Genomic DNA, 25,714 nt, shown 5'->3' on the forward strand with positions numbered 1-25,714 from the left:
AAACGAACCAATTGTCGTATTTAGATTATCATTTTGGTTGGAGCACACGTCCTGGGCAGCAAGGGCACTTTCCGAAAGAACTTGTAAGTTACAGAAGTTCACTATGTCTTTCGAATGTGTCACCTGCACGGAAACGTGTCTATGACAATAGAAAATAAGCCAAACAAGACATAATTTGCTTCGTTAATGGTTGTACTATAATACAGCGATCGATACGAAATTGACACCATTATCACACTTTAATAGGGGTCTGTCTTTGTTGATTCTTCAATGCGGCACTGCTCGTGCCGAGTCGCGCATAAAAAAGAAGTCAACGAAGATGTAACAAAAATCTTCGTACAACTACATTTCTTGCTGCTGAAGTCCACAACAGTATATCAGCGTTAGTTTTAGGTAAAAGCATAGTTTAATATGTGCAAACTATTAGCTTCGTCTTTACAAACTTTTTATTAATTATTTCTAGAATTATTATAATACACAAATCTGTAATACTCATCAGCGCCTGTTCCGTACCTGCCAACTGGGTTGTCCCGACAACTGAAATAGTTGGGCAAACCGGGAACGATGTCGAGGATTTTGTGGCCACAAATTTTCGATGTGTTTGGATAATGGCTACCCACTCGTATCATTACCGACACGTTGAATGCTGGTTCTCCAAATAGGACAGTGATTAACTAAAATATCGATAAGAAAATATACGTTCCTTCAATTGAAATTGCTGCAACTATACTGAAATGCACATATATCCATATCCACTTAGAACGGTTTTGCCCTTTGTTGTTCCCGTTTCGAGCGCATTCATGTGAAGACGTACTACACCAATGTTCAACAATACCTTTAGGAGTTCATCGAGCGAGCCCGTAATCATCCTATTTCTTAATAGCCTGGGTAGCGAAAATTCACCGCAAGTATTACATACCTTGACCGTAGTGGGCTCGATTAGGTCGACGATCATTGTGTATTTTGCATGTTTGGTCTTCGATGCCACGCAACTATTCTCATCATGGTCAACAGCGTAGCTCGCATGTGTATAATCAGTATCGAAGAACACTGGTTTTTCCAACGCCATATTGCGTAGACACTTCGGAACTGGATTACGCCATTTTCCGTTGTCGCATTGCCGCTTCTTCATGCCAACCAGCGTGTAGCCGGGATCACAGGAGTAGCTATGCGCGTACACACAGAATAGGTAAATATGGATAGAAACATAGTGCGTGTTGAAAAGAAAACTGTATTATACTGGGCTATGGTGTGACACCGTTTTTTAGGCACACGGCTCTATGCTATCGACACCTAACAACGTGAGGCTTTGTCAAGGATCATTCGAGGTGTGCGTTGAGCCTTTACTGAAAGTCACAACGTCGAATACGTGAGCTTATTGTAAAAACTACTGTTTGGTTAGGATATATATCCTAGTCCTTCTGCAGGAGCTATAACACATATAGACTGTCATTACTTCTACAGAAAAGGTTCAAAGGACAAAAACGAACTTATGAGAACTCAATAATCATTTCAGAACGATTTTTCTGCTCATAATCAAAATACGTACGTGTATCACAATTCGGTTCACTAAAGAACGCTTATGAAACACTGCGTTATGCCAATGGTAATTGTCGTTCACAAAATAACCAAAAGCAATTACCTGACATTGGTTTTATGAGGGAATTCCCGCTTGTTGGCAGGTGAGATCAACGGCTCGACCTTTCCATGCCATGGTGTTCCAGGAAACCTACAAGGTTTTTTCACTTCTTCTTTTACGTCACTGATGAACATGGCAGAAGTCTCTGAACTGATGAGCAGAATCACGACGAGAAAAGCACAAACCAATCCCCACTGGATAGCCATTTCAGGTGGATCTGTTGTCCACGAGAAAACAGCCCCCGCGCGCCGATCAAGCTAACTTAATTCGGGTATTTATTCCACTAGGTTTATAGGTCACGAGGATAGACAAAGCAAGGACTACTAACTCATGTACGCCGCCATTTGTCGAATACAGATTATCCTGTAACGCTTGAACTGCGCCAACGTGGTCACAGTCGCCTGATGTCACAAGAGAAATGAATGGCAAGCCAAATGACAATCGCTTTCATGGGATTATTTCGGTTTATATGCATCTCAATTCATTGATGCTTAGCACTGTCCCGATACCCTGTTAAAGAGAACGAGGACAAAGTAAACAAGTTCGAGAAGAACGAAATCTGAGCAAAAGATAGATTGGCGTAGATCGGTGTCAAACAATAGTTCCGATCCTATTTAAGCCTGCCGGTCATAGGTCGTTCTAAGTCACTGACGCAAGTTTTTTTTCGAAAAAGACAAACGCGCTAAGTACCGCCGGGACGTTTCACGTATCAAATGTGGCGTTCATGATGTGGTTTTCGGAACGATAGCGAGGCCACATTATAGCAGACGCCTGCAGGCTGCCCTGAAAGTTGATGCCTGCGTAGCCGAGAAAACGATTAGACGCTTTGTTGTCAGATTAGTAACCGAAGTCTGCTGTAATGCATCGTTCTCGATGCGTACAGCGAAGTGAACACAACATATGACGATAATGATGATTGATTTCGATGAATTTCGGTTTCGTTAGGTAGAAGACAAATTATCATCGTTGTATTGTTGGAAATGCCTGTATTGGGTGCAAGGGCCCACGGTATCAGTAAGAAAAAAGAAACATCACAAATTGCAGTTGGTATGAATTTCCTCAGATATATGAATATTGCTCCCAATAGCCCACGAGCCTGAGGTTCCGGTTATACACATAACGCGATATAAGTCTTCCTTTTCATTTTTAAGCGACGGTAAGGCCAAAAACGCATCTAGGGAAGCAACGACTATTTTCACACTTGTTTAACTCAATCGCGCTATTTAACAGTGGAAGAAAGCAAACATCGCTGGAAGAGAAGAGGCCGACGATGGAACAAAAGTGACGTCATATTTTATACTAAGAAAAAGCCGCGAACGAAATATAGTAGCTTGAAGATTAGAACACAAAGATTGAAGAAGGCTAGACCCGAAAATTGTTTCCTTTATAAATTACTGCCATAAATTGAGCTTCCAGAGAAAGCGGTTCAGAAAGATCCAACATTCATAAACCCTAACTACCCGGAAATGGTATTAGAGTATGTAACGTTCACGTCGATCATGCAAACTTGTGTTGCTTTTTATAAATATTCTCAATCGAGCTCAGGCAGTCTGAGTTGAAATATTTTTTTGTTTCTCAAACAGTCTAGATTGAAATATCTTTGTTTTGGGTTGATCATGTTCTAAGAAAAATGCAGTCTGAGTTGAAATTTCATTTTTTTGTTTCTCAAACAGTCTAGATTGAAATATCTTTGTTTTGGGTTGATCATGTTCTAAGAAAAATCCCTGTTGATCATGTTCTAAGAAAAATCCCTAGGATAAGCCTTACAACTTCCAGGGCTATTTTGTTTTGTTAAAGATTTAATGAGATGTAACAACTTTTTTGAATTCGAGCAACTTTTCTAAATTCGAGTTCATTTGAATAAAAGCATTTTGCATTGCCTATACAGACTGTTTTAGTTAAAGATTTAACGAGATGTAATGAATCCGGGTTCATCCGAGCACAAATGTTTTACACAGACAGAGGTAAGGTCAGGATCACAAAAACTTAATCAACCTCCTCAATGGTGGGTCCACGGTCACCGGCCGGTTGTGAGAAGGATCTTTCTCCAGTGGATCCGCCAGAACTGCCACGTTCAGGCATTGCATAAGGCATACTTGCACCAGCCCCAGCAGGACCACTGTGCAGTTTTAGCATAAGCGGCCGTACAATTTTTTCCAGATCTCTCTGATGATGTTCGAACTCTTCAGTCTCAGCAAGCTGGTTTGAATCAAGCCATACAAGTGACTCCTTGACTTTATCCAACACTTGCTTTTTCTCGGTCTCGGAAAGCTTATCCGAGCCCGGTCCCTCCAGCGCCGATTTCACACTGAAGCAATAACCTTCGAGTGAATTCTTTGCTGCGATCCGGACCCGTTGTTTGTCATCGTCGTCCTTGAATCGCTCTGCATCCTGCACCATCCGCTCGATGTCCTGTTTAGAAAGGCGCCCCTTGTCATTCGTTATGGTAATAGTGTTTGCCTTCCCTGTCGACTTATCAATCGCCGACACGTGCAGAATACCGTTGACATCCACGTCGAAAGTCACCTCAATTTGCGGAACTCCACGCGGAGCTGGAGGGATGCCAGCCAGGTCAAATTTCCCTAAGAGATTATTATCTTTGGTCATGGCGCGCTCTCCTTCGTATACTTGAATGGTCACTGCGGACTGATTGTCCGAGTACGTGCTGAAGACCTGAGTTTGTTTTGTCGGGATAGTAGTATTTCGTTTAATCAGTGGCGTCATTACACCACCGGCCGTTTCGATACCAAGCGAAAGCGGGGCCACATCTAAAAGAAGAAGGTCTTTCACTTCTTTTGATGTGTCTCCAGTTAGAATTGCTGCTTGCACAGCGGCTCCATATGCCACGGCTTCGTCTGGATTGATCGATTTGTTCAGCTCTTTACCGTTGAAGAAATCTTGGAGCAGTTTCTGAATGCGTGGAATACGTGTAGAACCACCTACAAGCACGATTTCGTGAATTGCTGCTTTTTCTAACTTTGCGTCCCGAAGAGCTTTCTCCACTGGCTCCAGCGTATTTCGAAAAAGGTCGGCACACAACTCTTCAAAGCGGGCTCGTGTGATCTGGGAATAAAAATCAATGCCCTCGAACAGTGAATCCACCTCCATAGCAGTTGAGGTCGACGAAGACAGCGTTCTCTTTGCTCGTTCACAGGCCGTCCGCAGACGGCGTATCGCCCTCTTATTTGTACTGAGATCGCGCTTGTGTTTGCGCTTAAACTCCTCGACGAAATAACCGACCATTCGGTTATCGAAGTCCTCACCACCAAGATGCGTGTCTCCAGCGGTGGCTTTCACTTCAAAGACGCCATCGTCAATGGACAGAATCGACACGTCAAATGTGCCGCCTCCCAGATCGAAGATCAATACATTTCGGTCGCCACGTTTGTGTGCGAGGTGTTCCCTTTTATCTAACCCGTAAGCGATTGCTGCTGCAGTAGGCTCGTTTATAATGCGCAAAACATTGAGGCCTGCTATCACCCCGGCGTCTTTCGTAGCCTGCCTTTGGGCATCATTAAAATACGCCGGCACCGTAATCACTGCATCCGTAACTTTTGTTCCCAAGAAAGCTTCAGCTGTCTCCTTCATTTTGACGAGCACCATTGACGAAATCTCCTCCGGGAAAAACTTCTTCTTTTCCCCCTTGAATTCAACCTCGATCTTGGGTCGGCCGCCCTCGTTTACCACCTTGAACGGCCATAGGGTCATATCGGATTGTACTGTGGCGTCATTGAACCGCCTACCCATTAGGCGCTTTACATCAAACACCGTATTTGTCGGATTCATCGCTACCTGATTTTTGGCTGCGTCTCCGATCAGCCGCTCTGTATCGGTAAACGCTACGTACGATGGCGTTGTACGGTTACCCTGATCATTAGCGATGATTTCAACTTTGCCGTGTCGAAATACTCCGACACAGGAATACGTGGTGCCAAGGTCGATTCCAATGGCGGGTGCCATAGCCAACTAAACGAGGCTTGCCGGAATCTTGACACGACCGTGCGCAACTCCTCTAGCAAAATTCTTTGAAGAACAGATGGGTCGTTTTCACGTAGTCTCGTTACCGCTGTATGAACTATGCTTTCTATCACTATTTAAACTGTCAAACACTACTCGAAACCTTCAATACCTCGTTTACGTCAGATAATCACGGCAAAACCATTCGCGAGTTCGCATACGGCTAGTATTTGTACCTGACAATAGCTAGGTAATAGGATTACTTGATAAGCATCATGATAAAGCAGGTCGACGTCATTACTAAAATGTTTGTGATTTTGAAGTTAGATATTGAAGCAAACCTTCTGGTAGGAATAGATTAGTAAGAGGCGTGCAACGTCTACGAGAAATTATGCAACTGGAATTGCGGGAATGGCATAAAACTACATGCAGCCTTCGCAAACAAAAAAAAAATTGGTTAAACAAGATGGGTTCAAGTTGAATACTATTTGTATCTATTCGAGATTTGGCGCTGGCAAATGGAAATTGAGCCTTAAGGCCTGCTAATAAAAAGTTTTGATTATGCCTCACTTAACAATTTCTTTCCAGTTTGCTGTAGCCTTAATGTAATCGGCATTAATTCATTGATATGGTCCTTTACAAGTGAGATTTTTGGGAAGGTCGTTTCATTTTCAGTCTCGTATTGCTCGCATTGTCACAGAATCAACATAAATTCATTTTCAAGAAAAGTCCGGAGTTTCTGTAGTCATGCTAAATTTGGCGGTAAAAATTTATCAGCCGTCCTAATTCACTAAAATGAATAAAAATTGTGCAAGCTAAGTACAATTCGTCGAATCTGTAAGGCTTTTTTTTTTTAATTTTAACCTCAAATGCAAGGTCCTCCAGTACTAAAGAGGCTGTATATCTCTCGTTTGTAGCTTGTAATTGTAATAGTACGTTTTACTGGGTAAATATCCCAATACGCCCTTCTAGGAGAAATCAGGTAAACTCAGTTTCGGCGACTGATTTAGGTATAGTTAACGAATGCGCTTCAGCAAACGTCTTATCACGTCATTTTTCAGTTTCCCAATTCAATAACGATTGTTGAATATTATTCAGATTATTGAGAATACATCCTGCACACATCTCTTTAAAAAGAGGTTATAATACCATTAGCAGTATTCTTGTCCTCTTCTATTGTTAATAGAAATAAATGCAGTTTTTTACATAGATGGAGTGCGCAGAGGACACGACGATCTTTGGTCATAAACGCGTTGTTTCATAATTGAAACAAAGACCATAAATTCCATATGCTGAAGGGAGAAGCTGAGACTGATTGTAGTGACCTCATTTAGCCCTTTCGGTGTTAAAATATATTCAAACTCATCTTGTAATATCGTGAACTCCTGACAAAAAAGTTAGATGGCTTTGCGCAATCGTCCGTGAAGACAACATAACTATAAACGAATAATACTCTATGTATTGCTGCTTTAACCAAATCGTAGATGGTGACAACAAGAAATATTCTGCACTGTTGTTCATTGAGCTTTTTTTTTTTTTACAATTTTTATGCTTTCCATTCTTAGGCTAAACAATTAGTCCCCTTTTTGACAGTGAACCAGTTGTCATTACTACATCTCTGCTATCAATCAACGACGGGTCAACTAATTTAATTGTAGTGAGATAAATTAAGGGTAGGAATTTTTTATCGTATTCCGAGCGTATCAGGTAGGTATGTTCCAAAGAAGACCTAGCGACTGCTTCGATTGCCTAGCAATCGCTTTGCCCGCAAGGTGACGACCCACTGCTGACTTAAAAACCGGCTATTAGGCTAAACCTGCCGTGAGATGTTCGAGCAGCCATACTGTGTGAACGTATGTTTATGCGTGTTTAGGCGTGCAAACGCCCGGGAGGTTAAAAAAAAAACTTAACTTGTAATGCTCTTTCACAAAAGAAATTCAGCCCGTCTGCCTAACACTTTTTATTCCGCTATAAGGTTTATCTTACGTTATACTTAAACCTTATGTCAACTTAGTCGTTACCAAATCTTCAATAGTCCTTGTTTTTGTTTGGTGGATTAATTATAAACATTAAGCAATTAAGGAATTCCTTAGAAACTGATTTAAAAAATGTGCCGATTTGGGAACATCAAAGCTAGTATTAATGTCTAAAGTGCAAATCGTTGCTGGCACCAAGAATTTTGCGCGTCGATAACGCTGATTGCCAATATTACTTGGTGGATAAACGCTATAAGTTAAAACAATGGCTCGTACCTCTAATACGATGTAATTGTTTTCTACAGCACCGTAAGCTGTCCGAAACTGATGACCTGAGAATGTAACTGTTTTAACTAGTAACTATAGTATTAGGTAAGTTCAATACGATGTAAAGCATATTGAAACCCTGCACGGTTTCAAGTTTAAGTTCAAAAATTTATTTTGAGATAACCATTGATCTTGGTTTGAATAAACCATATTGTCCATAGCCCGTTAGTGGATTGATTGACTGAATTGATTTCCACCTGTTTTCAGACGGCGCTTAGAGGTTGCCATTTTCCTCTTAGTTTTCTTTATGGAACAGCTACCGCGAACTGTGGTGCATCTTCAGCATCAAAGGCATCGCAACCTTTTGAAGTTCCCTGCGACGGTCCTCGAATTCGTCCTTCTCTGCTAATTGGTTATCGTCAATCCATTGGACAAGTTCAGCCACCTTGTCAAGCACTGATTGAATATCTGTTTTTGATAGCTTGTCGGCGCCTGGGCCTTCGAGGCTCGCTGATACACTGTAGACGTAATTTTCAAGAGCATTCCTTGACGCAATGCGCGCTTTATGTTTCTCGTCCTCAGCCTTAAATCTTTCAGCGTCCTTAACCATCCGATCAATATCGTCCTTGGACAGTCGCCCTCGGTCATTCGTAATGGTGATTTTCTCTTTGTTGCCCGTCGATTTGTCCACTGCCGACACATTGAGGATCCCGTTAGCGTCAACGTCGAACGTTACCTCAATTTCGGGCACTCCGCTCGGTGCAGGCGGGATTCCCTTAAGGTCGAACTCACCTAGAAGGTTGTTATCTCTAGCCATAGTTCGCTCGCCTTCATAAACCGCGAACGATACAATGGTCTGATTGTTTTCGCAGGTAGTGAAAATATCCGTCCTTCGCGTCGGTATCGTCGAGTTTCGTTTGATGATAGTGCACATCTCGCCCCCCTTTAACTCGGTTCCAAGGGACAGCGGCACCACATCAAGAAGCAGAAGATTCTGGACGGCCTTAGACTTATCGCCGGCTAGGATGGCCGCTTGTACAGCGGCACCGTAAGCGACAGCTTCGTCCGGATTGATCGATTTGTTTAGCTCCTTGCCATTGAAGAAATCTTGGAGTAACTTTTGAATGCGCGGAATCCGTGTTGAGCCGCCGACCAGCACAATATCATGGATTGTTTTCTTGTCCATCTTCGCGTCACGAAGGGCTTTCTCGACGGGGCCGAGTGTCGAACGGAACAGATCAGAGCAGAGCTCTTCAAAGCGTGCACGGGTGATCGTCGAATAGAAATCGTTTCCGTCAAAGATTGAGTCAACCTCAATCGACGCCTGTGTCGACGACGAAAGCGTCCTCTTCGCGCGCTCACATGCGGTACGAAGTCGACGAAGGGCCCGTTTGTTTGTAGACAAATCAGTTTTGGTCTTATTCTTAAACTCTTTCACGAAATGGTTTACCATACAGTTGTCGAAGTCCTCGCCACCGAGGTGCGTATCACCAGCGGTGGCTTTCACTTCGAACATGCCCTTATCTATCGACAAAACAGATACATCAAACGTTCCACCGCCTAAATCGAAAATCAGAACGTTACGTTCGCCTTCACCAGCGCCTTTCTTTTTATCGAGTCCATAGGCGATCGCTGCTGCCGTTGGCTCGTTTATGATACGAAGCACATTGAGACCAGCGATCAAGGCCGCATCTTTCGTTGCCTGACGCTGCGAATCGTTGAAATATGCCGGTACTGTGATAACGGCATCGGTTACCGTATTTCCTAGGTAAGACTCAGCGATTTCCTTCATCTTCATTAACACCATTGACGAGACCTCTTCTGGCAGAAAGGTCCGATTCTCACCTTTGAATTCGACCTGAACTTTCGGCTTTCCCTGGTCGGCCACGACTTGAAACGACCAGTGTTTAATATCCTTCTGCACTGCAGGATCATCGAAACGACGTCCAATAAGTCGCTTAGCGTCGAATATCGTGTTCGCCGGGTTCATAGCCACCTGGCTTTTTGCGGCGTCACCAATTAGCCGTTCGGCCTCAGTGAATGCAACATACGATGGGGTGGTACGATTTCCCTGCTCATTTGCAATTATTTCCACTTTGCCATGACGGAACACGCCAACACACGAATACGTCGTGCCCAGATCAATTCCAATGGCTACACTGCGCTCTGACATTTTCTCTGTTTGTTGAGTCATTTGTTGCTTAGTATCTCTCCGATTAGCTCGATGTACAATCAACAATACACAAGGCGACTTCGTTAGCTCAGCAAATCTAAGAGACGTTCGAGTTCCCGAGTACCGTTTTGGTCTAACGATCTGGTGTCGGTGACCAGCAACGCGGATAGCGTTTACGCGAAATTAAACATAAAAAAAGATATAGTTTTCTCGGCAGTTCCAATTGTTAGAACGAACTACGGCGCCGTACAAGTACTTCAGCCGGTGCCGCTCGGTGAAAAGCGCATGGCGCCAAACGGATGAATGCATCGATTCGCTCGAGGTCAAAATAAGCTATCGGACCAGAAAGATGGGAGAGGGGTTGGAACGTCTGCAATTGACTGAGAATGGCGCCATATTCAATTTGTATATGAATTCATGTTATGCACAAATAACCTCGTTTATTAACGTAAATTAGGTAATTATGTGTTGCTTAAAGCGGCGACGCCCGATCGCTCTTCATCAGCGGCTGGACCGCTCTAGCTACAACATTGATTTTTAGTGAAGATTAAATTATATATAGCAATTATTAATTGCTACCAATGCGTTCGGCCACTAAATAAAAGATGAATAAGTTTTACCGTTGGGTGGAAATATATTATAAAGACACAAACGTTGGTTGAGATCGTTTACGTTTTTATAGTAGTCTTACATCCGCTACAGTGTACATAATGCAACATACGATATATGCCCTCTATATAACTATTAAATGAGTGTACCATTTATTTTGCGTAGCTTTTTGGAAGAGCGTGTCCGCTAAAACCAGTGCTCAACAAATGTAATTCGTTTTAATGCTAAATAGTAACTCGTTATTGATGACGTATGATACGGAAATTTTTTTTCTGTAAAAATGCACTTTGTTTTTTCCAATTTTGCATGGCTCCCGAAGTGATTCATCATTTATGATAAATCATAGTGGAAGAGTGCTGTAACGCCGCCAGCCATATTGAAGATCCATTACCCGAGCAAAGATTATAAAGCAAGCAGTTTTTACGTTAATACGTAACAATACGTTAATAACAACTAGTCATTTATTGAGGTTGTATGTCTAATAATGTGTATTCAACGCCAACATTTGTTAGTATTCTATACAATAACATTTGTCTGTAGGTGACTTCTAAATTTAACGAAAGCTGGTAATGTGCTTACTAGAATCATTCTTGTAAAATAAGGGTAAGTAGTTAACTGCGGGCACGGTAGATGGCATGTTTTGCGTGGCTAGCGTTACTTTGTTGCTTCATACTAAGTGACTCCGCAGAGCCTTGGTCGGTCTCTTGACAAGTATACAATTGCTGATACCGTTTTGACTATTTCAAACATTGTCGCTTACTGTGTACTACTGTAATTACAGGAATCTGATAATAACTGGGCAGTTCCGGACGACGAGGAAGGGTGCCATTATTTAATTTTACTCATTTCGATTTCAACTTCTAACGACGCACGGTACACTTCTCCACACCTTGGCGAATTCCGAATAAAAGAGTCTTTGAAGTCTTGAAGTAAATGGTCGTTCATTGCCGTTAGCTTCTTGAGTCTCAATAAGATACGTTGTCTACCAAGTTGCTGAGAGAAGATCTGTAATCAAGCATCTTCTCTCGATGTCCGCTCACGGTATATCCAAGCGTCTTCTACGAACAATATTATACCCTGGGACTAAAGTTTACATAGTGAACTAAAGCTTATTTATGCCAACTTAACTTTGTTTTTGTTTTTTTTTTTAGCTATGAAAACATATCTATAAACTTACATTAGAGACGGTGTAACATTTAAACGAAGTAAATTGGAGTACGTTTCTAAAATTATGGATCAACCACATATACCAAACAACCAACTTTTGATTTCAGAAAATAATTACTACCGTGTACAGCTGCCTAACACTTAGATATCAAACAATACGTTTTCCCTGTTTACAAAAAACGATTTCGAATAAAGGCAATGATCAACGATGATCATTAAAATCTCACCACGAAATTTTAAATACCGGTTACATAAATCGAAAAAGCCGGGAGTGCACCTAATATATAACAACACATTATTTTATCAATAAATACTTGTTTACAAAGAACAATAACATTTATTACTTTGACACATTACAACCAAGTTTGGCGTTTAGACGAATGTTATTTGGATGGCGTCTCGAGGCAACTAGAAAATGGAGAAATCAGCCTGGTATCTGATTTCTTCAGAAAGAAATAAAAGCGACGTTCTTAAGAGTACTGGCAGTTAATGTCAGGATTTCCCGCTGATCGGAGACAATGGAATATAGTTATACTTTCATATCTGTATCTATTTTTACATCTTCATTAAAAAGACGGAGCTGATATTTTACTTCATTGAGACCATCTCTCTCTGTCGGAATATTAAGCCCCGATTTGGACACGTATTGACGATTTGTTTGGCCGTCCAGGCTAAATAGAACCAACCGCGAACTCCGCACATCCAAAGTAGTTCGAATGCCGATGCATTAGGGTTGCATAATTAAAAAATTCGTAAGTTAGCGTCTTTCAACGAACAGGACGGTAACCTATGCTCCACGTTAAAGTCTATCTTGGATAATACAAATACTACATATGCTTATAAATCATATAAGCCACTCGAGCTTGTGTGTCTTCGGATGCTCTACTTCCTTGGGCACTTACTTCCGCGGTTCCCCGAGAACTTTCTGGGCTAGACCACGCTGAAGGGCTTCTCGCTACTGGGCCATCAATGAAACAGACCCGCCTCCCTGAAAGTGACACTAAATCGTTGATGGGCAGGATCTCCGGGCTGGAGCCATGTACCACGCTGAGACCAATCACCATCCGAAACATTAGCACCCAAAGGAAAAAGGACATGTCTTTAGGAGCAGCTGAATTGCAGCCTACAACTACATAGAATCCCTTGAATTAAACCATTCGATTCAGTAAGACGTTTGCGAGACGATAGTTCGTCGGGCCAATACAGTTTAGTCCGGCCATAAAGTCACCGACTTAAAAAGGATGGGCTGCCTCTTACAGGCCTTTTTCAGGCCGATGTCGCAGGCGAGTTCAATAAAAATGACACAGTCCCCACCTGCTCACAGCAGCCTCCATGCAAGCGTTCCAGGAACCAAAATGTGTAATTAATGTCAACCTTGTTTTGAACTTTATTGAAAAATTAGACCTGAAAAAGGCTTGCTGTCTACCGACAAACCTAAACACTTTTCCAGTTATCCTGCTTTCAGAAGTTGTTGTAATTGAAATAAAGGCTCTTTCTGATTTCTATTTTTGCTGACGCTTCTTCATAAACACCTATTTTGCAAAAACCAAACAGTTACTTTAGTGTATCAAATAGTCAAAACCGCGGCTCCCTGCCGTTCAAACGCATAGCCTATCAGAAAGAATAACAAAGTTATGGCAGTCAGACCTGTATATATATATATTCACAATGGATAATGTTGTCATGTGATGTCACCTATATTTTAGTTGGTTGCTGTCGCATCTTCGCTCTTGCGGAACGACAGAGATTGTCTTGTATACATACGTATACTTTATTAGAACGGAAATAATAACAATTGCTAGACCTTTAGACATGTTTATATGTCCACAGTCTTGCTTCGTAACGCAATACAGCATCGGAAACGCAAGTCCCCTTTTACTATTTAAACGTTTTACTAGAAACCATTCTGAGCGAATGCGGAAACGTGCGTGGCACGATCGCATTAAACTATAGTCGTTGAAAAAGTTTAACACTTTGCCCTCATCCCCAAAGATGGCATTGTCGTAGAGAACGTCGTAAAAGCGAAGTAACGAACAACGGAGGGTAGGCACTTGATAAATAGCCCGGAAACTTCGGAAGGCTGAGTCGATCGTGGCTGATAAATGGAGTTGATTGAGGAACACACATAAAATGGGACTAGGGCTAGGCAAATGGTTGGCAGGAGGACCACGATACAAATGTTCAGTCGTCTACTCTTGTACGTGACTCTTATCGTATAAGGCGGTTTATGAACGAACAAAAATTGGGCTGTGATGCATTGTGCATTATACCGAGCGGCAAGCTGAATCTTCAGAAGAACGTGTCCGCGTAAATTCAATGCTCTCTTATATCTTTAATAATCAAGTTGTTGTGGTGGTGCTCCAGTGGCGTATCAACGCTCTAACAACAAGATTGCGCATTGATGAGAACACTTACTGTTAACATTAACTAATATTATATAATATAAATTAAATAATGATTGTATTAAGTGTTAGGTATAGATGTATTCAACCTTCACTTTAGAAGCAGGAAGAAAGCTGGTTGGACACATCTTCAACAACATAAAATAAAACAGGTATTCTGTGCGTTCTTAGCCGGAGCACGTATCTGATATGCTGCTAGACTGTAAATCCACTAAACGTCTCGCTATGAAAACGTTAGGCTGCAACTAAAACAGTTGGAGTGCATGCAAGAGACTATTTTAGTCTCCCGTGTCCTCCATCGGTTTAGTTTTAGAAAATTCCAACAAGTGATTCACCCAGGACTGGCCCAGGACGTCAAACTTCTACTTGATTAAGTTCTTTACAATGATTAAGCTCGTTTTGACTGCGGATGCTACGATTGTCATGACGAATTGTTCTCAAAGATATATGGCCTCAAACAGGCTGACAATAATCTCGCGGAATCAGATCAAAGAAGTGATAAAATAACATTATTTTAGCACTAATCATTATACTTGTAGTAGATGTTTTACAATGCAATATTGTATTTAGATGTTATTTAACGAAAGACCCAAACTATGATCTATATGTCGTTTGTTTCATATAGGCGTTCTTCAGCTCTATATGAAGTGAAGAGCGGATCTGTGCACGCGATTATCTTCCAAGTGCAGATAAACGGCCTCAAAGGTCTTGCGGCTAAGAAACGCAAGGTTACGCTAAACCCTACATTTGCCATCGTGTCTGGGAATTCACTCCGTTCACTTACGTGCCTCTATAAAGCAACAGTACTATTCCAATATGGCTGTAATAAGCAGCGCCGTGCAAACGGACCCACTGTACGACCCGTACGCCGTATAGTTTCACGACGGCCACCGTGGCGGGCGAAATGACCAACGGATCACATTTGCCATTATGATGACGAGTTTGATAGTCAGGTAATAGTCGTGTCTGATCAGAATATTACATATTGAAACTGGTTATATTTTTGTTATTGAAGATAAACATTCAGCGCAGTTATTCGTGCTGATAGAACACATTTAGTTCTTTCTATAACTGTAAGTAATTGGAAGATCTCTAGAACGAAACAGTTGTGCTTGGACGGCTCCCATTGTCGACGAGCGCACCCTTTGAATGTAAATTCATTTTCCTTTTGTTACAACTTGGTTTTGTGTGTTCCGGAGAATCTTCTAAAGGTAAGATGATGAAAGAAGGTATTTCGTGCTTGTCGTTGAATTTCAGGTTGAATTAAGAATCTAGATCTAGTTGCCTATGGACGGACAGGTATGGTCCGGGTCAGTAAGTTACCGTCCAGCTGCCGGTCAAGTGTAGGGCGAGCTCTAGCTCGAGGCGTATCGAGTTCTCTGAATTTCTTACTACGAAGTTTATTCAGTTGTCGTTCAGTAGTTGATCCCTAGTAGCGGATTCGAGAGAGCCACTCCCATTTACCGTCGTGCATATGGCCAGCGGAATACCGAATACGATTAAATATATCGAACTGCTGACAGCTAGCCACCGATATGAATATAAACAATACATCACAACGTATAGATATGTTACGAAACAATGCCGCAATACGTTCTCTTTTTACTCTTCTTACTCATTATAGCTGTTCATTTGGATTTATCTATTGTTGGGCCGTTGTGCTTCATATAGTATCGATGTGTGCGAATTCTAATTCCAGCAGGTCGATTATAAATTCCGGTACGTGATCAACGGTGAGTGAAGTCACATTTGCGAATTTACGCCAACGATCGAGGATCTTTTGAAACAGTCAGAGGATAAATTGGCAGTTTCGGCAAGCGAGTGTTTTCATGGTTGAGAAATCCTACACTAAAGTGCCGATGCCGATTCCTCACGCTAGCATCAATCACAAGTGAAGTATGCTTACGCTGATCGTTTTTTTCAGATACGAATTTATCTAAAACAAGCAAATCACGCCATAGAGCAGTGCAATAATAACTATGGCCAATAACTATGGATATCCGATATGAGCGAAGGGCGACTTTTGACAACGATGTATTTTCAGGAGTGAAGGTCTGAAATCCAAATGGAGCCATGAGCGTTCAGTCTATATTGTCACAGGGAGAAACCCGTGAGTTCTGTAGACGGACTTGCCTTTGTCCAATTCAAAACGCTTGGCATAATTTGGTCACACATAGTCATCTGAGTTCACTGAGTCCTTTCTAAAATAGAATGTGATCAAGTCTAACAAGCCCACGACCCCGGCATGCGCATTTTATCGGTTCGTTGTCGTCTGCAAAGTTTTGAAGCGGCGATGTCAGAGCCCCTGTGCCCCGGTCACTCTCTTAAACTGAAACAGTGATGTTAAAGTTTATCTTTTACATGAGTGTTCGTCATCATCTTAGATAATCTGTTCAATTTCAGTATCCTCGGAAGTTGATTCGTATGACTTGAAATAACAATATCTTCTACGATGAGTTCATATTGATTGCCGATGCGGCAAGCATACCGTCGTCAGTGTCGATGTTGAACGTGATTTTATGCACAGGTGAGCTCCAAGCTGCAGCTGGATGTGTCATATTAAGCACCTTGAGCGCTCATCTTGAAGGTAGCATGAGGTGCTCGCCTTCGAAAACGGGTTCCATCATCGTTCGATGTGGCTAAAATTGTACATAACCTGAGCAGGTAGTATGTTTTGCCTCAGATGAGTTTCGACAAATCTTACAATGACCCGGATTTCGAGCGAAAAGGGCGTGACATCATATAACATCAAATTCTTAAGAGTTCAATCGTTTAAGCTGGCAGCTCGGATCGCCGGCCGCACCATCAGCTACGGCCTTACTCCTTGCCATACGTGGTGCTCCATAGTGGCTCGTTAAGTCCTCACAGAAACACTTATTCTATTAAAAAGTGAGTTGAGATCGATAAATGCCCATTTCGATGATGACTATACTTTTTCTGGCCGGCTTGCAGATGATATTCAGGCGTCTTAGGGCGTCGTGCTTATGATGCAGTTTGGTGACGAAATGTTCCACCATATTCGAAAGCTTATGTCTTGTCTGTCGAAATAAGTGCTTCTAATTTTCAATATTGGTGCAATAAATTTACGACGCCAAGTTCATACCCTAGCACATTGCGCTCTACCGTTCCCTTGTGAAGTCCATAGTCTGCAACACGTTGACGCCAACGGTGGTTGCAACATCTTTCGTGGCCTGCCTCTGTTCATCATTGAGATACGTTGGGATAGTGATAACTGCGTCGAAGAGCGACTGCAAGAATCAATAACGATATTTCTTGAAGGACTGCTATTTCGAGCCGTTCACATGTAGCTATGAACGTTTAACGTTCCGCGTCATGCTGAAGTGACGACTAATCTACTTCTTCGCGTCAAATCCGTATTGGTCAGGTTTGTAGTCATTTGATGGAGTGCTGCATCGGTTCTCTGCAGGTGAAGGTGACAAATGTCAGCGTTACCGGTTGCCCTGATTATTAGCGATGATTTCAGCTGCTTCCTCATAGAATACTCTGACGCAGGAGTATGTTGTGCCTCGTATGGCCAATTTCGAGTGCTGGAACTGTGCCGAACAACAAAATCATTGTTGACTACCTTCATTCGACTGCTTATACTGTGTCTTTTTGTATTAAAATACGCGCACTGCTTGGTTTTTCGACAAATCAAAAAAGGCTTACGATTCATCTACGCAGGCCTTTTGCGAGAAGGTAGTCTTCGTCTATCCAAGGTCATTCTCCAATACGAGGGGTGATTTGGCTGCCGCCGCAGCGTTCTCCCGTTTGAACATTGGCCCTATTATTTCATAGCGTTCATAGAGTGTTAAACTCGGTAAAATCTAAGACGCCTCGATATATTATCGCCTATATAGACTGACTGTTTCAATGACCATTCTGAACGCAAGCACTTTGACCGCGGCTTATTGTTTGTCTACGGCAACTCGCTTTCGGTACTAGCGCATGATGTTATTTCAACCTGCCCGATAGGCAATTCGTCGATTGCCTTCAAAAAAATAGCCTTTTACTATTAGCCCCTAGAATATCATCACGCAGCATTCCATTTAGATCCCATTAGGTCGACAAATTGCCCCACATTTGTCAGCTGCTCAAGTTCGAAAGTTGTTTTTAAAATCAGATGATTCGGATATCCGACATTAGGTTCCTGATGACTTGCTAATCGTCGAATTTCGTTACCGTGTGCCTAAACCTGACCACCATGAGATAATGGTCTTATGATGATCTGTGTTCGATTTTCCGCCTGTCGTTTTGACTTATCATATTGACGGTAACCAGATCCGAGTGATCTATTCTCAGAGTGATTTTCCACCCCTATAACAGTTCTGGCCATTTCCCTCGACCGAAAATTTACACGTACCAGCTTTCGTTTTTGTGTCGACCCATTTTCTATGTGGATTGAACTCTCAATGACTTAGGTAATTAGCGAAATTGGTTCAGACTCGTATAGCTAGCCATATCCGATAGGATCTCTTTCCGTATACTTGATCTGACATTATGACCGATCATTTCTCGAGCAATTTAATTTTTAGCCTTGTTCTGCTTACGTCTTAATGGCTCACTGTTTCTTCAACGAAATTTGAGAAGCGTTCGATACATCGTGAACACTATCAAGGTTGGACCTGGAGCTGCCAGTGTTGTATAGGTTTCCTTTGGGTTTTCATGTGTTTTTTTAACTCCCAGATTCCGCGCTTTGTCACATACACTTTATTCGAGCCTATTTCATACCTTATCCTATAAATGCATGCCTTTTACGCATCTAGCAAGCAAACGAACGCTCCTTACAACGTCTTCGTCTGACAACAACTCGAGAGATAACGCCTTCTAATAAGCGGAGGCCGCGGCTCTTATGTTGTTGAACTTCAACTCTTCAATGTTATTCAGATTTCTTTGTCGGTCGTTCTTTTTGTTTGTTTGTTTGTTTGACAGAGTCGTTTCTACCAGAGCTTAGCTATCATATAAATGTACACAATTATTCGAGGCTCAATAAAATAGGAGCAACACATTTCGATCCATTTTTGTGGTTTCCCTCTGTTATTTATAACACGTAACAAACAGAACCCGTGTATAGGATTGTAAAAAATGGTACTTTCCAACGACACGGTATGAACATACATACGTCGCATATGCAAATGCTTTGGTTTTAGGTATCACAAAACATAATATAACAATGTTTATCGATAACGTGTACTGCGTTCACTGAACCGACGCCATATGATCTAAAGGGGCTAATAAATGTTGAGGGATTCTTTCATGTCATCATATCAGTATGCCTAACGGTTCCCGCTCGACGCAACGCAGATCGCTCCTTTTAACTAATAGCTATTCCCAGCACCCAAATGAACGGATTCAGAGCCTGAATCACAAACATGTACAAAATGATAAGATCTATTAGTTTATAGTATTTTGGTAACGTATAGCGAAACTCTTTGAGCTGAGCGGTATTTAGCTAAATGACAAAATTAGGACTACTCCATAACGAGATAATACTATTTATCTAATGACTGCTTCTTTTCTGTATTAGGCATTGTTACATTCCGTACCTTTCATTTACGCATTCTGTAATTAGGGGGTTTGAGCTACTTCAAGGTTGCCGTTTGCGGAAGCCCGCCTTGACTGTTGATTGCATTAAGTTATAGCTAAAACTGGAGTAATTGAAAGACTCGTTCGTTCTGACTCACAGTTTGAGCTGTTGTTCAGCTTAAGCTCAAGGAACCTAAACTTGTCCGTGTTTATGGGACGTTGCAATTCACCCGCCTATAGAAGGATGTACGACGGACCCAGGATTTTCCAGTGCATCGCTGTCCGACCATCAATTAAATGGGGCGACCTAGCGATGAAGATACGTGTAGAAGCTTCTCAAGAAGCTCGGCTCAATGGCTTGCTTGATTTTGGTTTATTGATCCGGAATAAAGTATGCTGTTCAGTAGACTCACCACGGCCAAAACCTCTAACTAACAAGACTGTATAAATCGTGTGGGAGAACGCCACGTATGATAGCGCGATTCGATTCCCGCCACCATTATGAATAATCTTTTTTATTTCGAAGTACTCCGATGTAGAAATACCTCGTATAGAGATCAACTGCAGCCTTTACTGGTGCAGAGCATTTACACGACGATAGATCACTCGATCTAAAGTTTACAACTATTGTGTTGGGCGCCGTTTCTTTTAATGGGGTGCGAAAGATTGGCCTGATTCAAGCAGAAGTTGAATGCAGTATAATTAAATTGGCTTCGTCTTGATATCCTTTTATCGTTAATATGATCGTACAATTCGAGAGAGTATCTACTATTCACAGATCACTCATTTTGCAAAGGGTGTATTTTCGATATCGGCATTATAAATTTTGATAGACTCGAGCTCAATCATTGTTAGCCAAAATAATGCTGTTCCATAGAGAGAAAAACTCGATAATACAACGGCTATAAACCTGGCAGCGATGTCATTTTCTACTATGACATCTAATGCTGGAAACATACGCATTTAGCTGAGTACCTTTGAATATATTTTTTTTTCTTAACTTTAAGATAGAAACATGAACTGCCCTACAAAAGCCGGCGGCTGGCAACAGGGTTCATTCGAAGCTCGACTGACACTTGGCGATACGCCACCATTCCATCAGACGTTGCCTAACCAGGGCAAGCTGGACCTTGTCTTAGCTTGTCAAGACCCAGACGGGCAGTAAAGGTTCAATATTAGACACTGCCGCACTCCACTTCGCGTTGGGTACAGTTTGCTCATTTGAGGCAATACTTAGCTAAGGCGGCATCACCGGACTCGAAACATTTACTTCAGCTAGTAAAAACGACCTGCGTTCTTCAATCGCGCCTGCTCCATTAATTTTTGTTTAGATCATAATCTCAGTTATTCGTAAAGGAATTATTTCGCCAAACGGTAAAGCCAATGTTCATTATCATAAAACAACGAAACATGCCTAGTATTCGCGCGTAAAGAAACGCGTTCTAAATCGAGCCGAAGCGTGCTAGTAATCGTTACGCTAAATTAATTCTGTGCTCAAGGCTGATTTTATCGATTATAAGTGTGCGTCTGACAGTCATGATTTGTTGAGCCTCAGATCAAAATCGTCACGAGCGGGACGTCAAAATTTTATTTGGGACAAACATTGCTCGAATGTTTGACTTTATTATTTAGTCGAAAATCTAGATAACCAGAGAGTGAACATAATTGTTTGTTCGATTTCTCGAACACTACGACCTGGCGAACTAAGAATTATATTACGGAACTGCGTAAACGGCATCTGTCTAACGCTGCGCTGCAACTACAGAAAGTTGTCGCTAATTTCCTACAGCATCGAGTGAAGCTACGCGCTTCTCCTGCGAAATCGGCAACGAATCCTGTAAATACAAGCATTAATTACCACCACCACCACCGTCTTCGCAAACAGCGACATTAGATAGTAACTAACGAACTACAGGAAATACCGGCAGAAATCGGTTTGAGACGTCCTTCATCGGCCGAGGACGGATTTCTTCGACAAGGTGTATTCCTCGGATGCTAAAGCAGAGACTTGCCATTTCATAGAAATGGTCGATAAGGGGACGAGGTCCGCCGGGGCAAGCGCTCCGCCACGAAGCCCGGCTATCGGCATCGACTTAGGCACGACGAACTCGTGTGTTGGAATTTTTCGAAACGGCAAGGTTGAGATTATGACTAATGATCAAGGTAGTAGGAAGACAGCTTCGCTTGTGGCCTTCACGGAGGATGGCCTGCTGATTGGTGAGCCGGCAACTAGACAGGTGACGACCGATCCCGCAAACACAATATTCAACTTTAAGAGACTCCTGGGACGACGGTACACAGATCCGATTATACAGAATGACATGAAGACCTGGCCGTTCGAGGTAGTAAACGAGCGAGGATGGCCAAAAATTCGAATTGATTCTAAAGGCGAAAAAAGGTGCTACTTTCCGGAGAAGATCCAGTCGATGTTGCTTCTTAAGATGAAAGGAATTGCCGAGTCCTATCTTGGAGAGATGGTCACCGATGCTGTGATTACGGTACCAGCCCATTTTAATGAGTACCAGAAGCAAGCTACGAGGGATGCGGCAAAAATCGCCGGCCTCAATGTCATGCGTATCCTGAAAGAATCCGCTGCAACGGGGATAGCTTACAAGGTATTACACAGTAAGGGAATAATGAAAGACGAGCACAACATCCTCATCTTCGATTTAGGTGGCGGGTCATTCGACGTATCGATCCTGTCCATACACGACGGCGTACTCGAAATGAAGTCCACGAGTGGAGATACTCACCTCGGTGGTGAAGACTTCGATAGCCGACTTGTAGAATATTTTGCCAGTGAATTCAAAGCGAAACATAGAATGGACCCGACTTCGGATAAAATAGCCATGCGAAGACTGCGGGTTGCGTGTGAACGCGTCAAACGCACGCTGTCGACTGCTACCGAGGCGGCTATCGAAGTTGAGTCGTTTTTTGAGAACATCGCCCTCAAATCGTCTATCAGTCGATCAAAGTTTGAGGAGCTCTGCGGAGACCTTTTTGGCTCCACACTAGAGCCAGTGCGAAAGGCTTTACAGTATGGAAAAATAGATAAAAGTCATATACATGATATTATTGTGGTCGGTGGCTGTACAAATATTCCTCGAATACAGGAGCTATTAAAGGAGTTCTTCAATGGAAAAGAGCTCAACAAGTCGATTAGTCGGGAAGAGTCCGTTGCTTACGGTGCCGCGCTACAGGCAGGTATTTTAACTCAGGATTCGCACATCCTTGAGAACCTGCTTTTGCTCGATGTAACCCCACACCCGCTCGGAATCGAAACAGTCAATGGCGTAATGACGTTCCTTGTTAAGAGCGATACAGCAATCCCCACCAGAATTTCGCGGGGTTTTAGCACATGCTCGGAGAACCAGCCTGCTGTAACCATCAAGATTTTCGAAGGGTATAGCTCGTTCACCAAAGATAACAACATGTTGGCTAAGTTCACCATGACTGGAATCCCACAGGGAGGTAACGGTATAATTCGAATTGAGGTAACATTTAGTTTAGACGCCGATGGCACCTTGGAGGTAACTGCCCTTCACAAACCGACAGGTCGGCGAAGTAAAATTACGGTCTTCATAGACAAGGAGCATCTGCTTGAAGATGATACGAAGGATGAGGACGGTGTAGACTACCCCATACAGGAATACAAGGACGCTACTAAAGCAAGCAAAGTTTAACAGCAAGCAAAAACAACAAAGATTGTTTGATCGGCAAATAGTGAGATCGACAGCTAATTTTTGTGTTAGCGGTGATACACGGTTAGGATCTGTAGTGGCCACAACAACATCGAACAGGGTTGGCGTCGATTTAACCTTAGACAATTTGTATGCGGAAATGGCCAAGCATTGTTACGTATTAATTCGTTCGAACTATCATCGCAAACAAAGACAAAACATTATTGGTGCCATCAATAATGTGAACATTTATATTATTTGCCGCTCTTGTGTTTATGCCCTTTGTTGTTTATGCAAAATGCCCGGTTAGGTCGCGCCTTGCTGGTGTCAGTATCTATTATAGTTGTAATTCTGGTCGTCTGCTGTATGCGATTAGATTAACTGTTAACGTTGGCCGTTGCGGTGTCAGGGCATCCGTATTGGCACCGGGCAGGCCAGGTCAATAAACGTCGTCGATATTATATAAATAAATATATGAAAGATACATTATATATATATATAAATGTAGCTATTGCCTACCTTAAGCGGTGATCGAGTTTTTATGGGTATCCTGTATTTAATCGATTTACTCAACGTAAATGTAAAACGAGGGAGTAAGTACTGCCAACTAGACTTCAATAAATTTTCGATAGATTTTTCGCTGCGGGTGCCTTAGCTCATATTAACAGATTATAAATCAACCTACGGTCACTGGTCTCAAAAACATTAATCGTAATTTGAATAATAATATAGCATTACCCGTTTCGCTAAACAGTTGCTAAACCGCGCCTGACATTTTTTATACTAGTAGAGGACCCCTGCTGAAGCCGACCTCATAAGTGTACTATATTATATATCCGGTTGAAATGACTTCAGTGAATACTTTTAGGATATTGGAGTCATATCCTTGAGGCTACCTTTAAACTCTACGTATTAGATCACTGTCATGCAGAAGAATTCGGGTACCTGTTCGTGTAGTTCTGCTTAGAACATTTCGATGAATCTACGAAGACCTAGTGGGCATTATGTTGGCGCTGTACCGACGGCCTTCGAAAAACACCTCGGCTAAAACTAGAAAATAATGCGTCCAATGAGTAATCCCCTTTATGCATGCATGCATGCAAACCTGCTAGTAATATCATTTCCATGGCGTAGTGACACATGCCTTCATTCTGACCGGGATCACTGCAAATCTGTTTACATCCGCCAGGAAGTTCGTGGTTCGACTTGTTTCACCTGTGCATGTTTTACTGGGGCATAGACACGCAATATTTGTTCTACGGGACAGCACTTCAAAAAATATTTAAACAGAGGAACTGGAACCTTTGGCGCTATTAGACCCAGAGACAGACTAGGACGACGCAAACTTCCTGTCTTACTCAATAGTAAAAACCCAATCAATTTTTCATGCTGTAAACTCACGTACAATGCAAGCAAATGCAGCTTCTTCCTAATGGAAAACGTGTCACGGGTGTCTTCCATCACCTTGGTTATGATATGGGCTTCTCGAGATAACATTTATCCTAATTAGCAGGGCGGTAGATTGTCCCCAATAAATAGCCGCAGTATAGATCGGGTTTAGCCCTAATTTTGCTCACGATTAATCTATTCATATATATATATATATATATATATATATATATATAAAAAGATCACATAAGAGACAAAAAGCTAACTCTAGTGAAGACGTGGTCATATCGAAGTCATACTGCTGGACATTCTGGTGGCGTTGTAAATCAACGCTGTATGAGACTCTATTGAGCGAATAGTTACCCTCGTCGTATACAGCGCTCCATAGTTAATATTTTGAAGACTATTTAAAGGTGTAAGTTTGACGGAAATGTACCTTTAAGCTAAACCTAAGTACTCGATTAAGCAGTGCACCGCGCGTGCATAAAGCAACGATTGGGGTCGATAACAAATTCGTAGAAAATATGCTGAAAAATACCCCGGCTTTCATTAATCGTCACTACTAAATAAATCTATATAATTCATCATTAACAGATCCCATTTCTGAAATGTAGTGGAATTTTGCCTTCGGAACCGAGCAAGATGACAGAGATCGGTTAAGGTGAACCTTAACCTGGAATGTGGACTAGCTTTATGTCGCGGCGGCACAGGGCTAGACAATGTTTTTTGCCATGATTCATTAAAAAAATCATATTTTCTCTGCAATATAATTAATTTTCTAATTAACGTTCGCCAAAGTTAATAATAAGTCAATCGTTATCTAAGGTTTGATTATAGGAAGACTGGGGAGGATTGCTCATGCTAACCCGGCACATGGCGATAGAACATTAGAATTGCGTGCACATAATTGCGTGCCAAACTCATTGAAG

At 42.1% G+C, this 25,714-nt stretch overlaps 4 protein-coding genes across 4 annotated transcripts in view; 1 reads left to right on the forward strand and 3 right to left on the reverse strand.

The window, feature by feature from the left end:
* The window catches only part of LOC111242993 (uncharacterized), a 9,045-nt gene extending 6,625 nt beyond the window's left edge, over positions 1-2,420 (reverse strand). Inside the window, exons 1-4 of the mRNA XM_022787989.2 lie at positions 1,643-2,420; positions 920-1,166; positions 514-674; positions 5-139 (exon numbers count right to left, since the gene is read on the reverse strand). Coding sequence (XP_022643724.1) covers positions 5-139; positions 514-674; positions 920-1,166; positions 1,643-1,845 — 746 coding nt within the window. The 5' untranslated portion in view covers positions 1,846-2,420. The remainder of the gene's footprint in view (positions 1-4; positions 140-513; positions 675-919; positions 1,167-1,642) is intronic.
* Positions 2,421-3,388: 968 nt separating this feature from the next.
* Positions 3,389-7,808, reverse strand: LOC111243538 (heat shock 70 kDa protein 1-like). Its single transcript, XM_022789276.2, has one exon. The coding sequence runs from the start codon at positions 5,597-5,599 to the stop codon at positions 3,626-3,628; it is 1,974 nt and encodes a 657-aa protein (XP_022645011.1). The 5' UTR covers positions 5,600-7,808; the 3' UTR covers positions 3,389-3,625.
* A 153-nt stretch (positions 7,809-7,961) lies between these two features.
* On the reverse strand, positions 7,962-10,315 carry LOC111243509 (heat shock 70 kDa protein 1-like). Its single transcript, XM_022789182.2, has one exon. The coding sequence runs from the start codon at positions 10,031-10,033 to the stop codon at positions 8,156-8,158; it is 1,878 nt and encodes a 625-aa protein (XP_022644917.1). The 5' UTR covers positions 10,034-10,315; the 3' UTR covers positions 7,962-8,155.
* Positions 10,316-21,092: 10,777 nt separating this feature from the next.
* Positions 21,093-24,035, forward strand: LOC111243060 (heat shock cognate 71 kDa protein-like). The gene has a single exon (XM_022788095.2). It carries the CDS (start codon positions 21,741-21,743, stop codon positions 23,397-23,399), a length of 1,659 nt encoding a protein of 552 aa, XP_022643830.1. The 5' UTR covers positions 21,093-21,740; the 3' UTR covers positions 23,400-24,035.
* The last annotated feature ends 1,679 nt before the right edge of the window (positions 24,036-25,714 follow it).

The sequence above is a fragment of the Varroa destructor genome, unplaced genomic scaffold, assembly GCF_002443255.2.
Source record: "Varroa destructor unplaced genomic scaffold, Vdes_3.0 BEIS01000001.1, whole genome shotgun sequence".
Taxonomy (NCBI): domain Eukaryota; kingdom Metazoa; phylum Arthropoda; class Arachnida; order Mesostigmata; family Varroidae; genus Varroa; species Varroa destructor.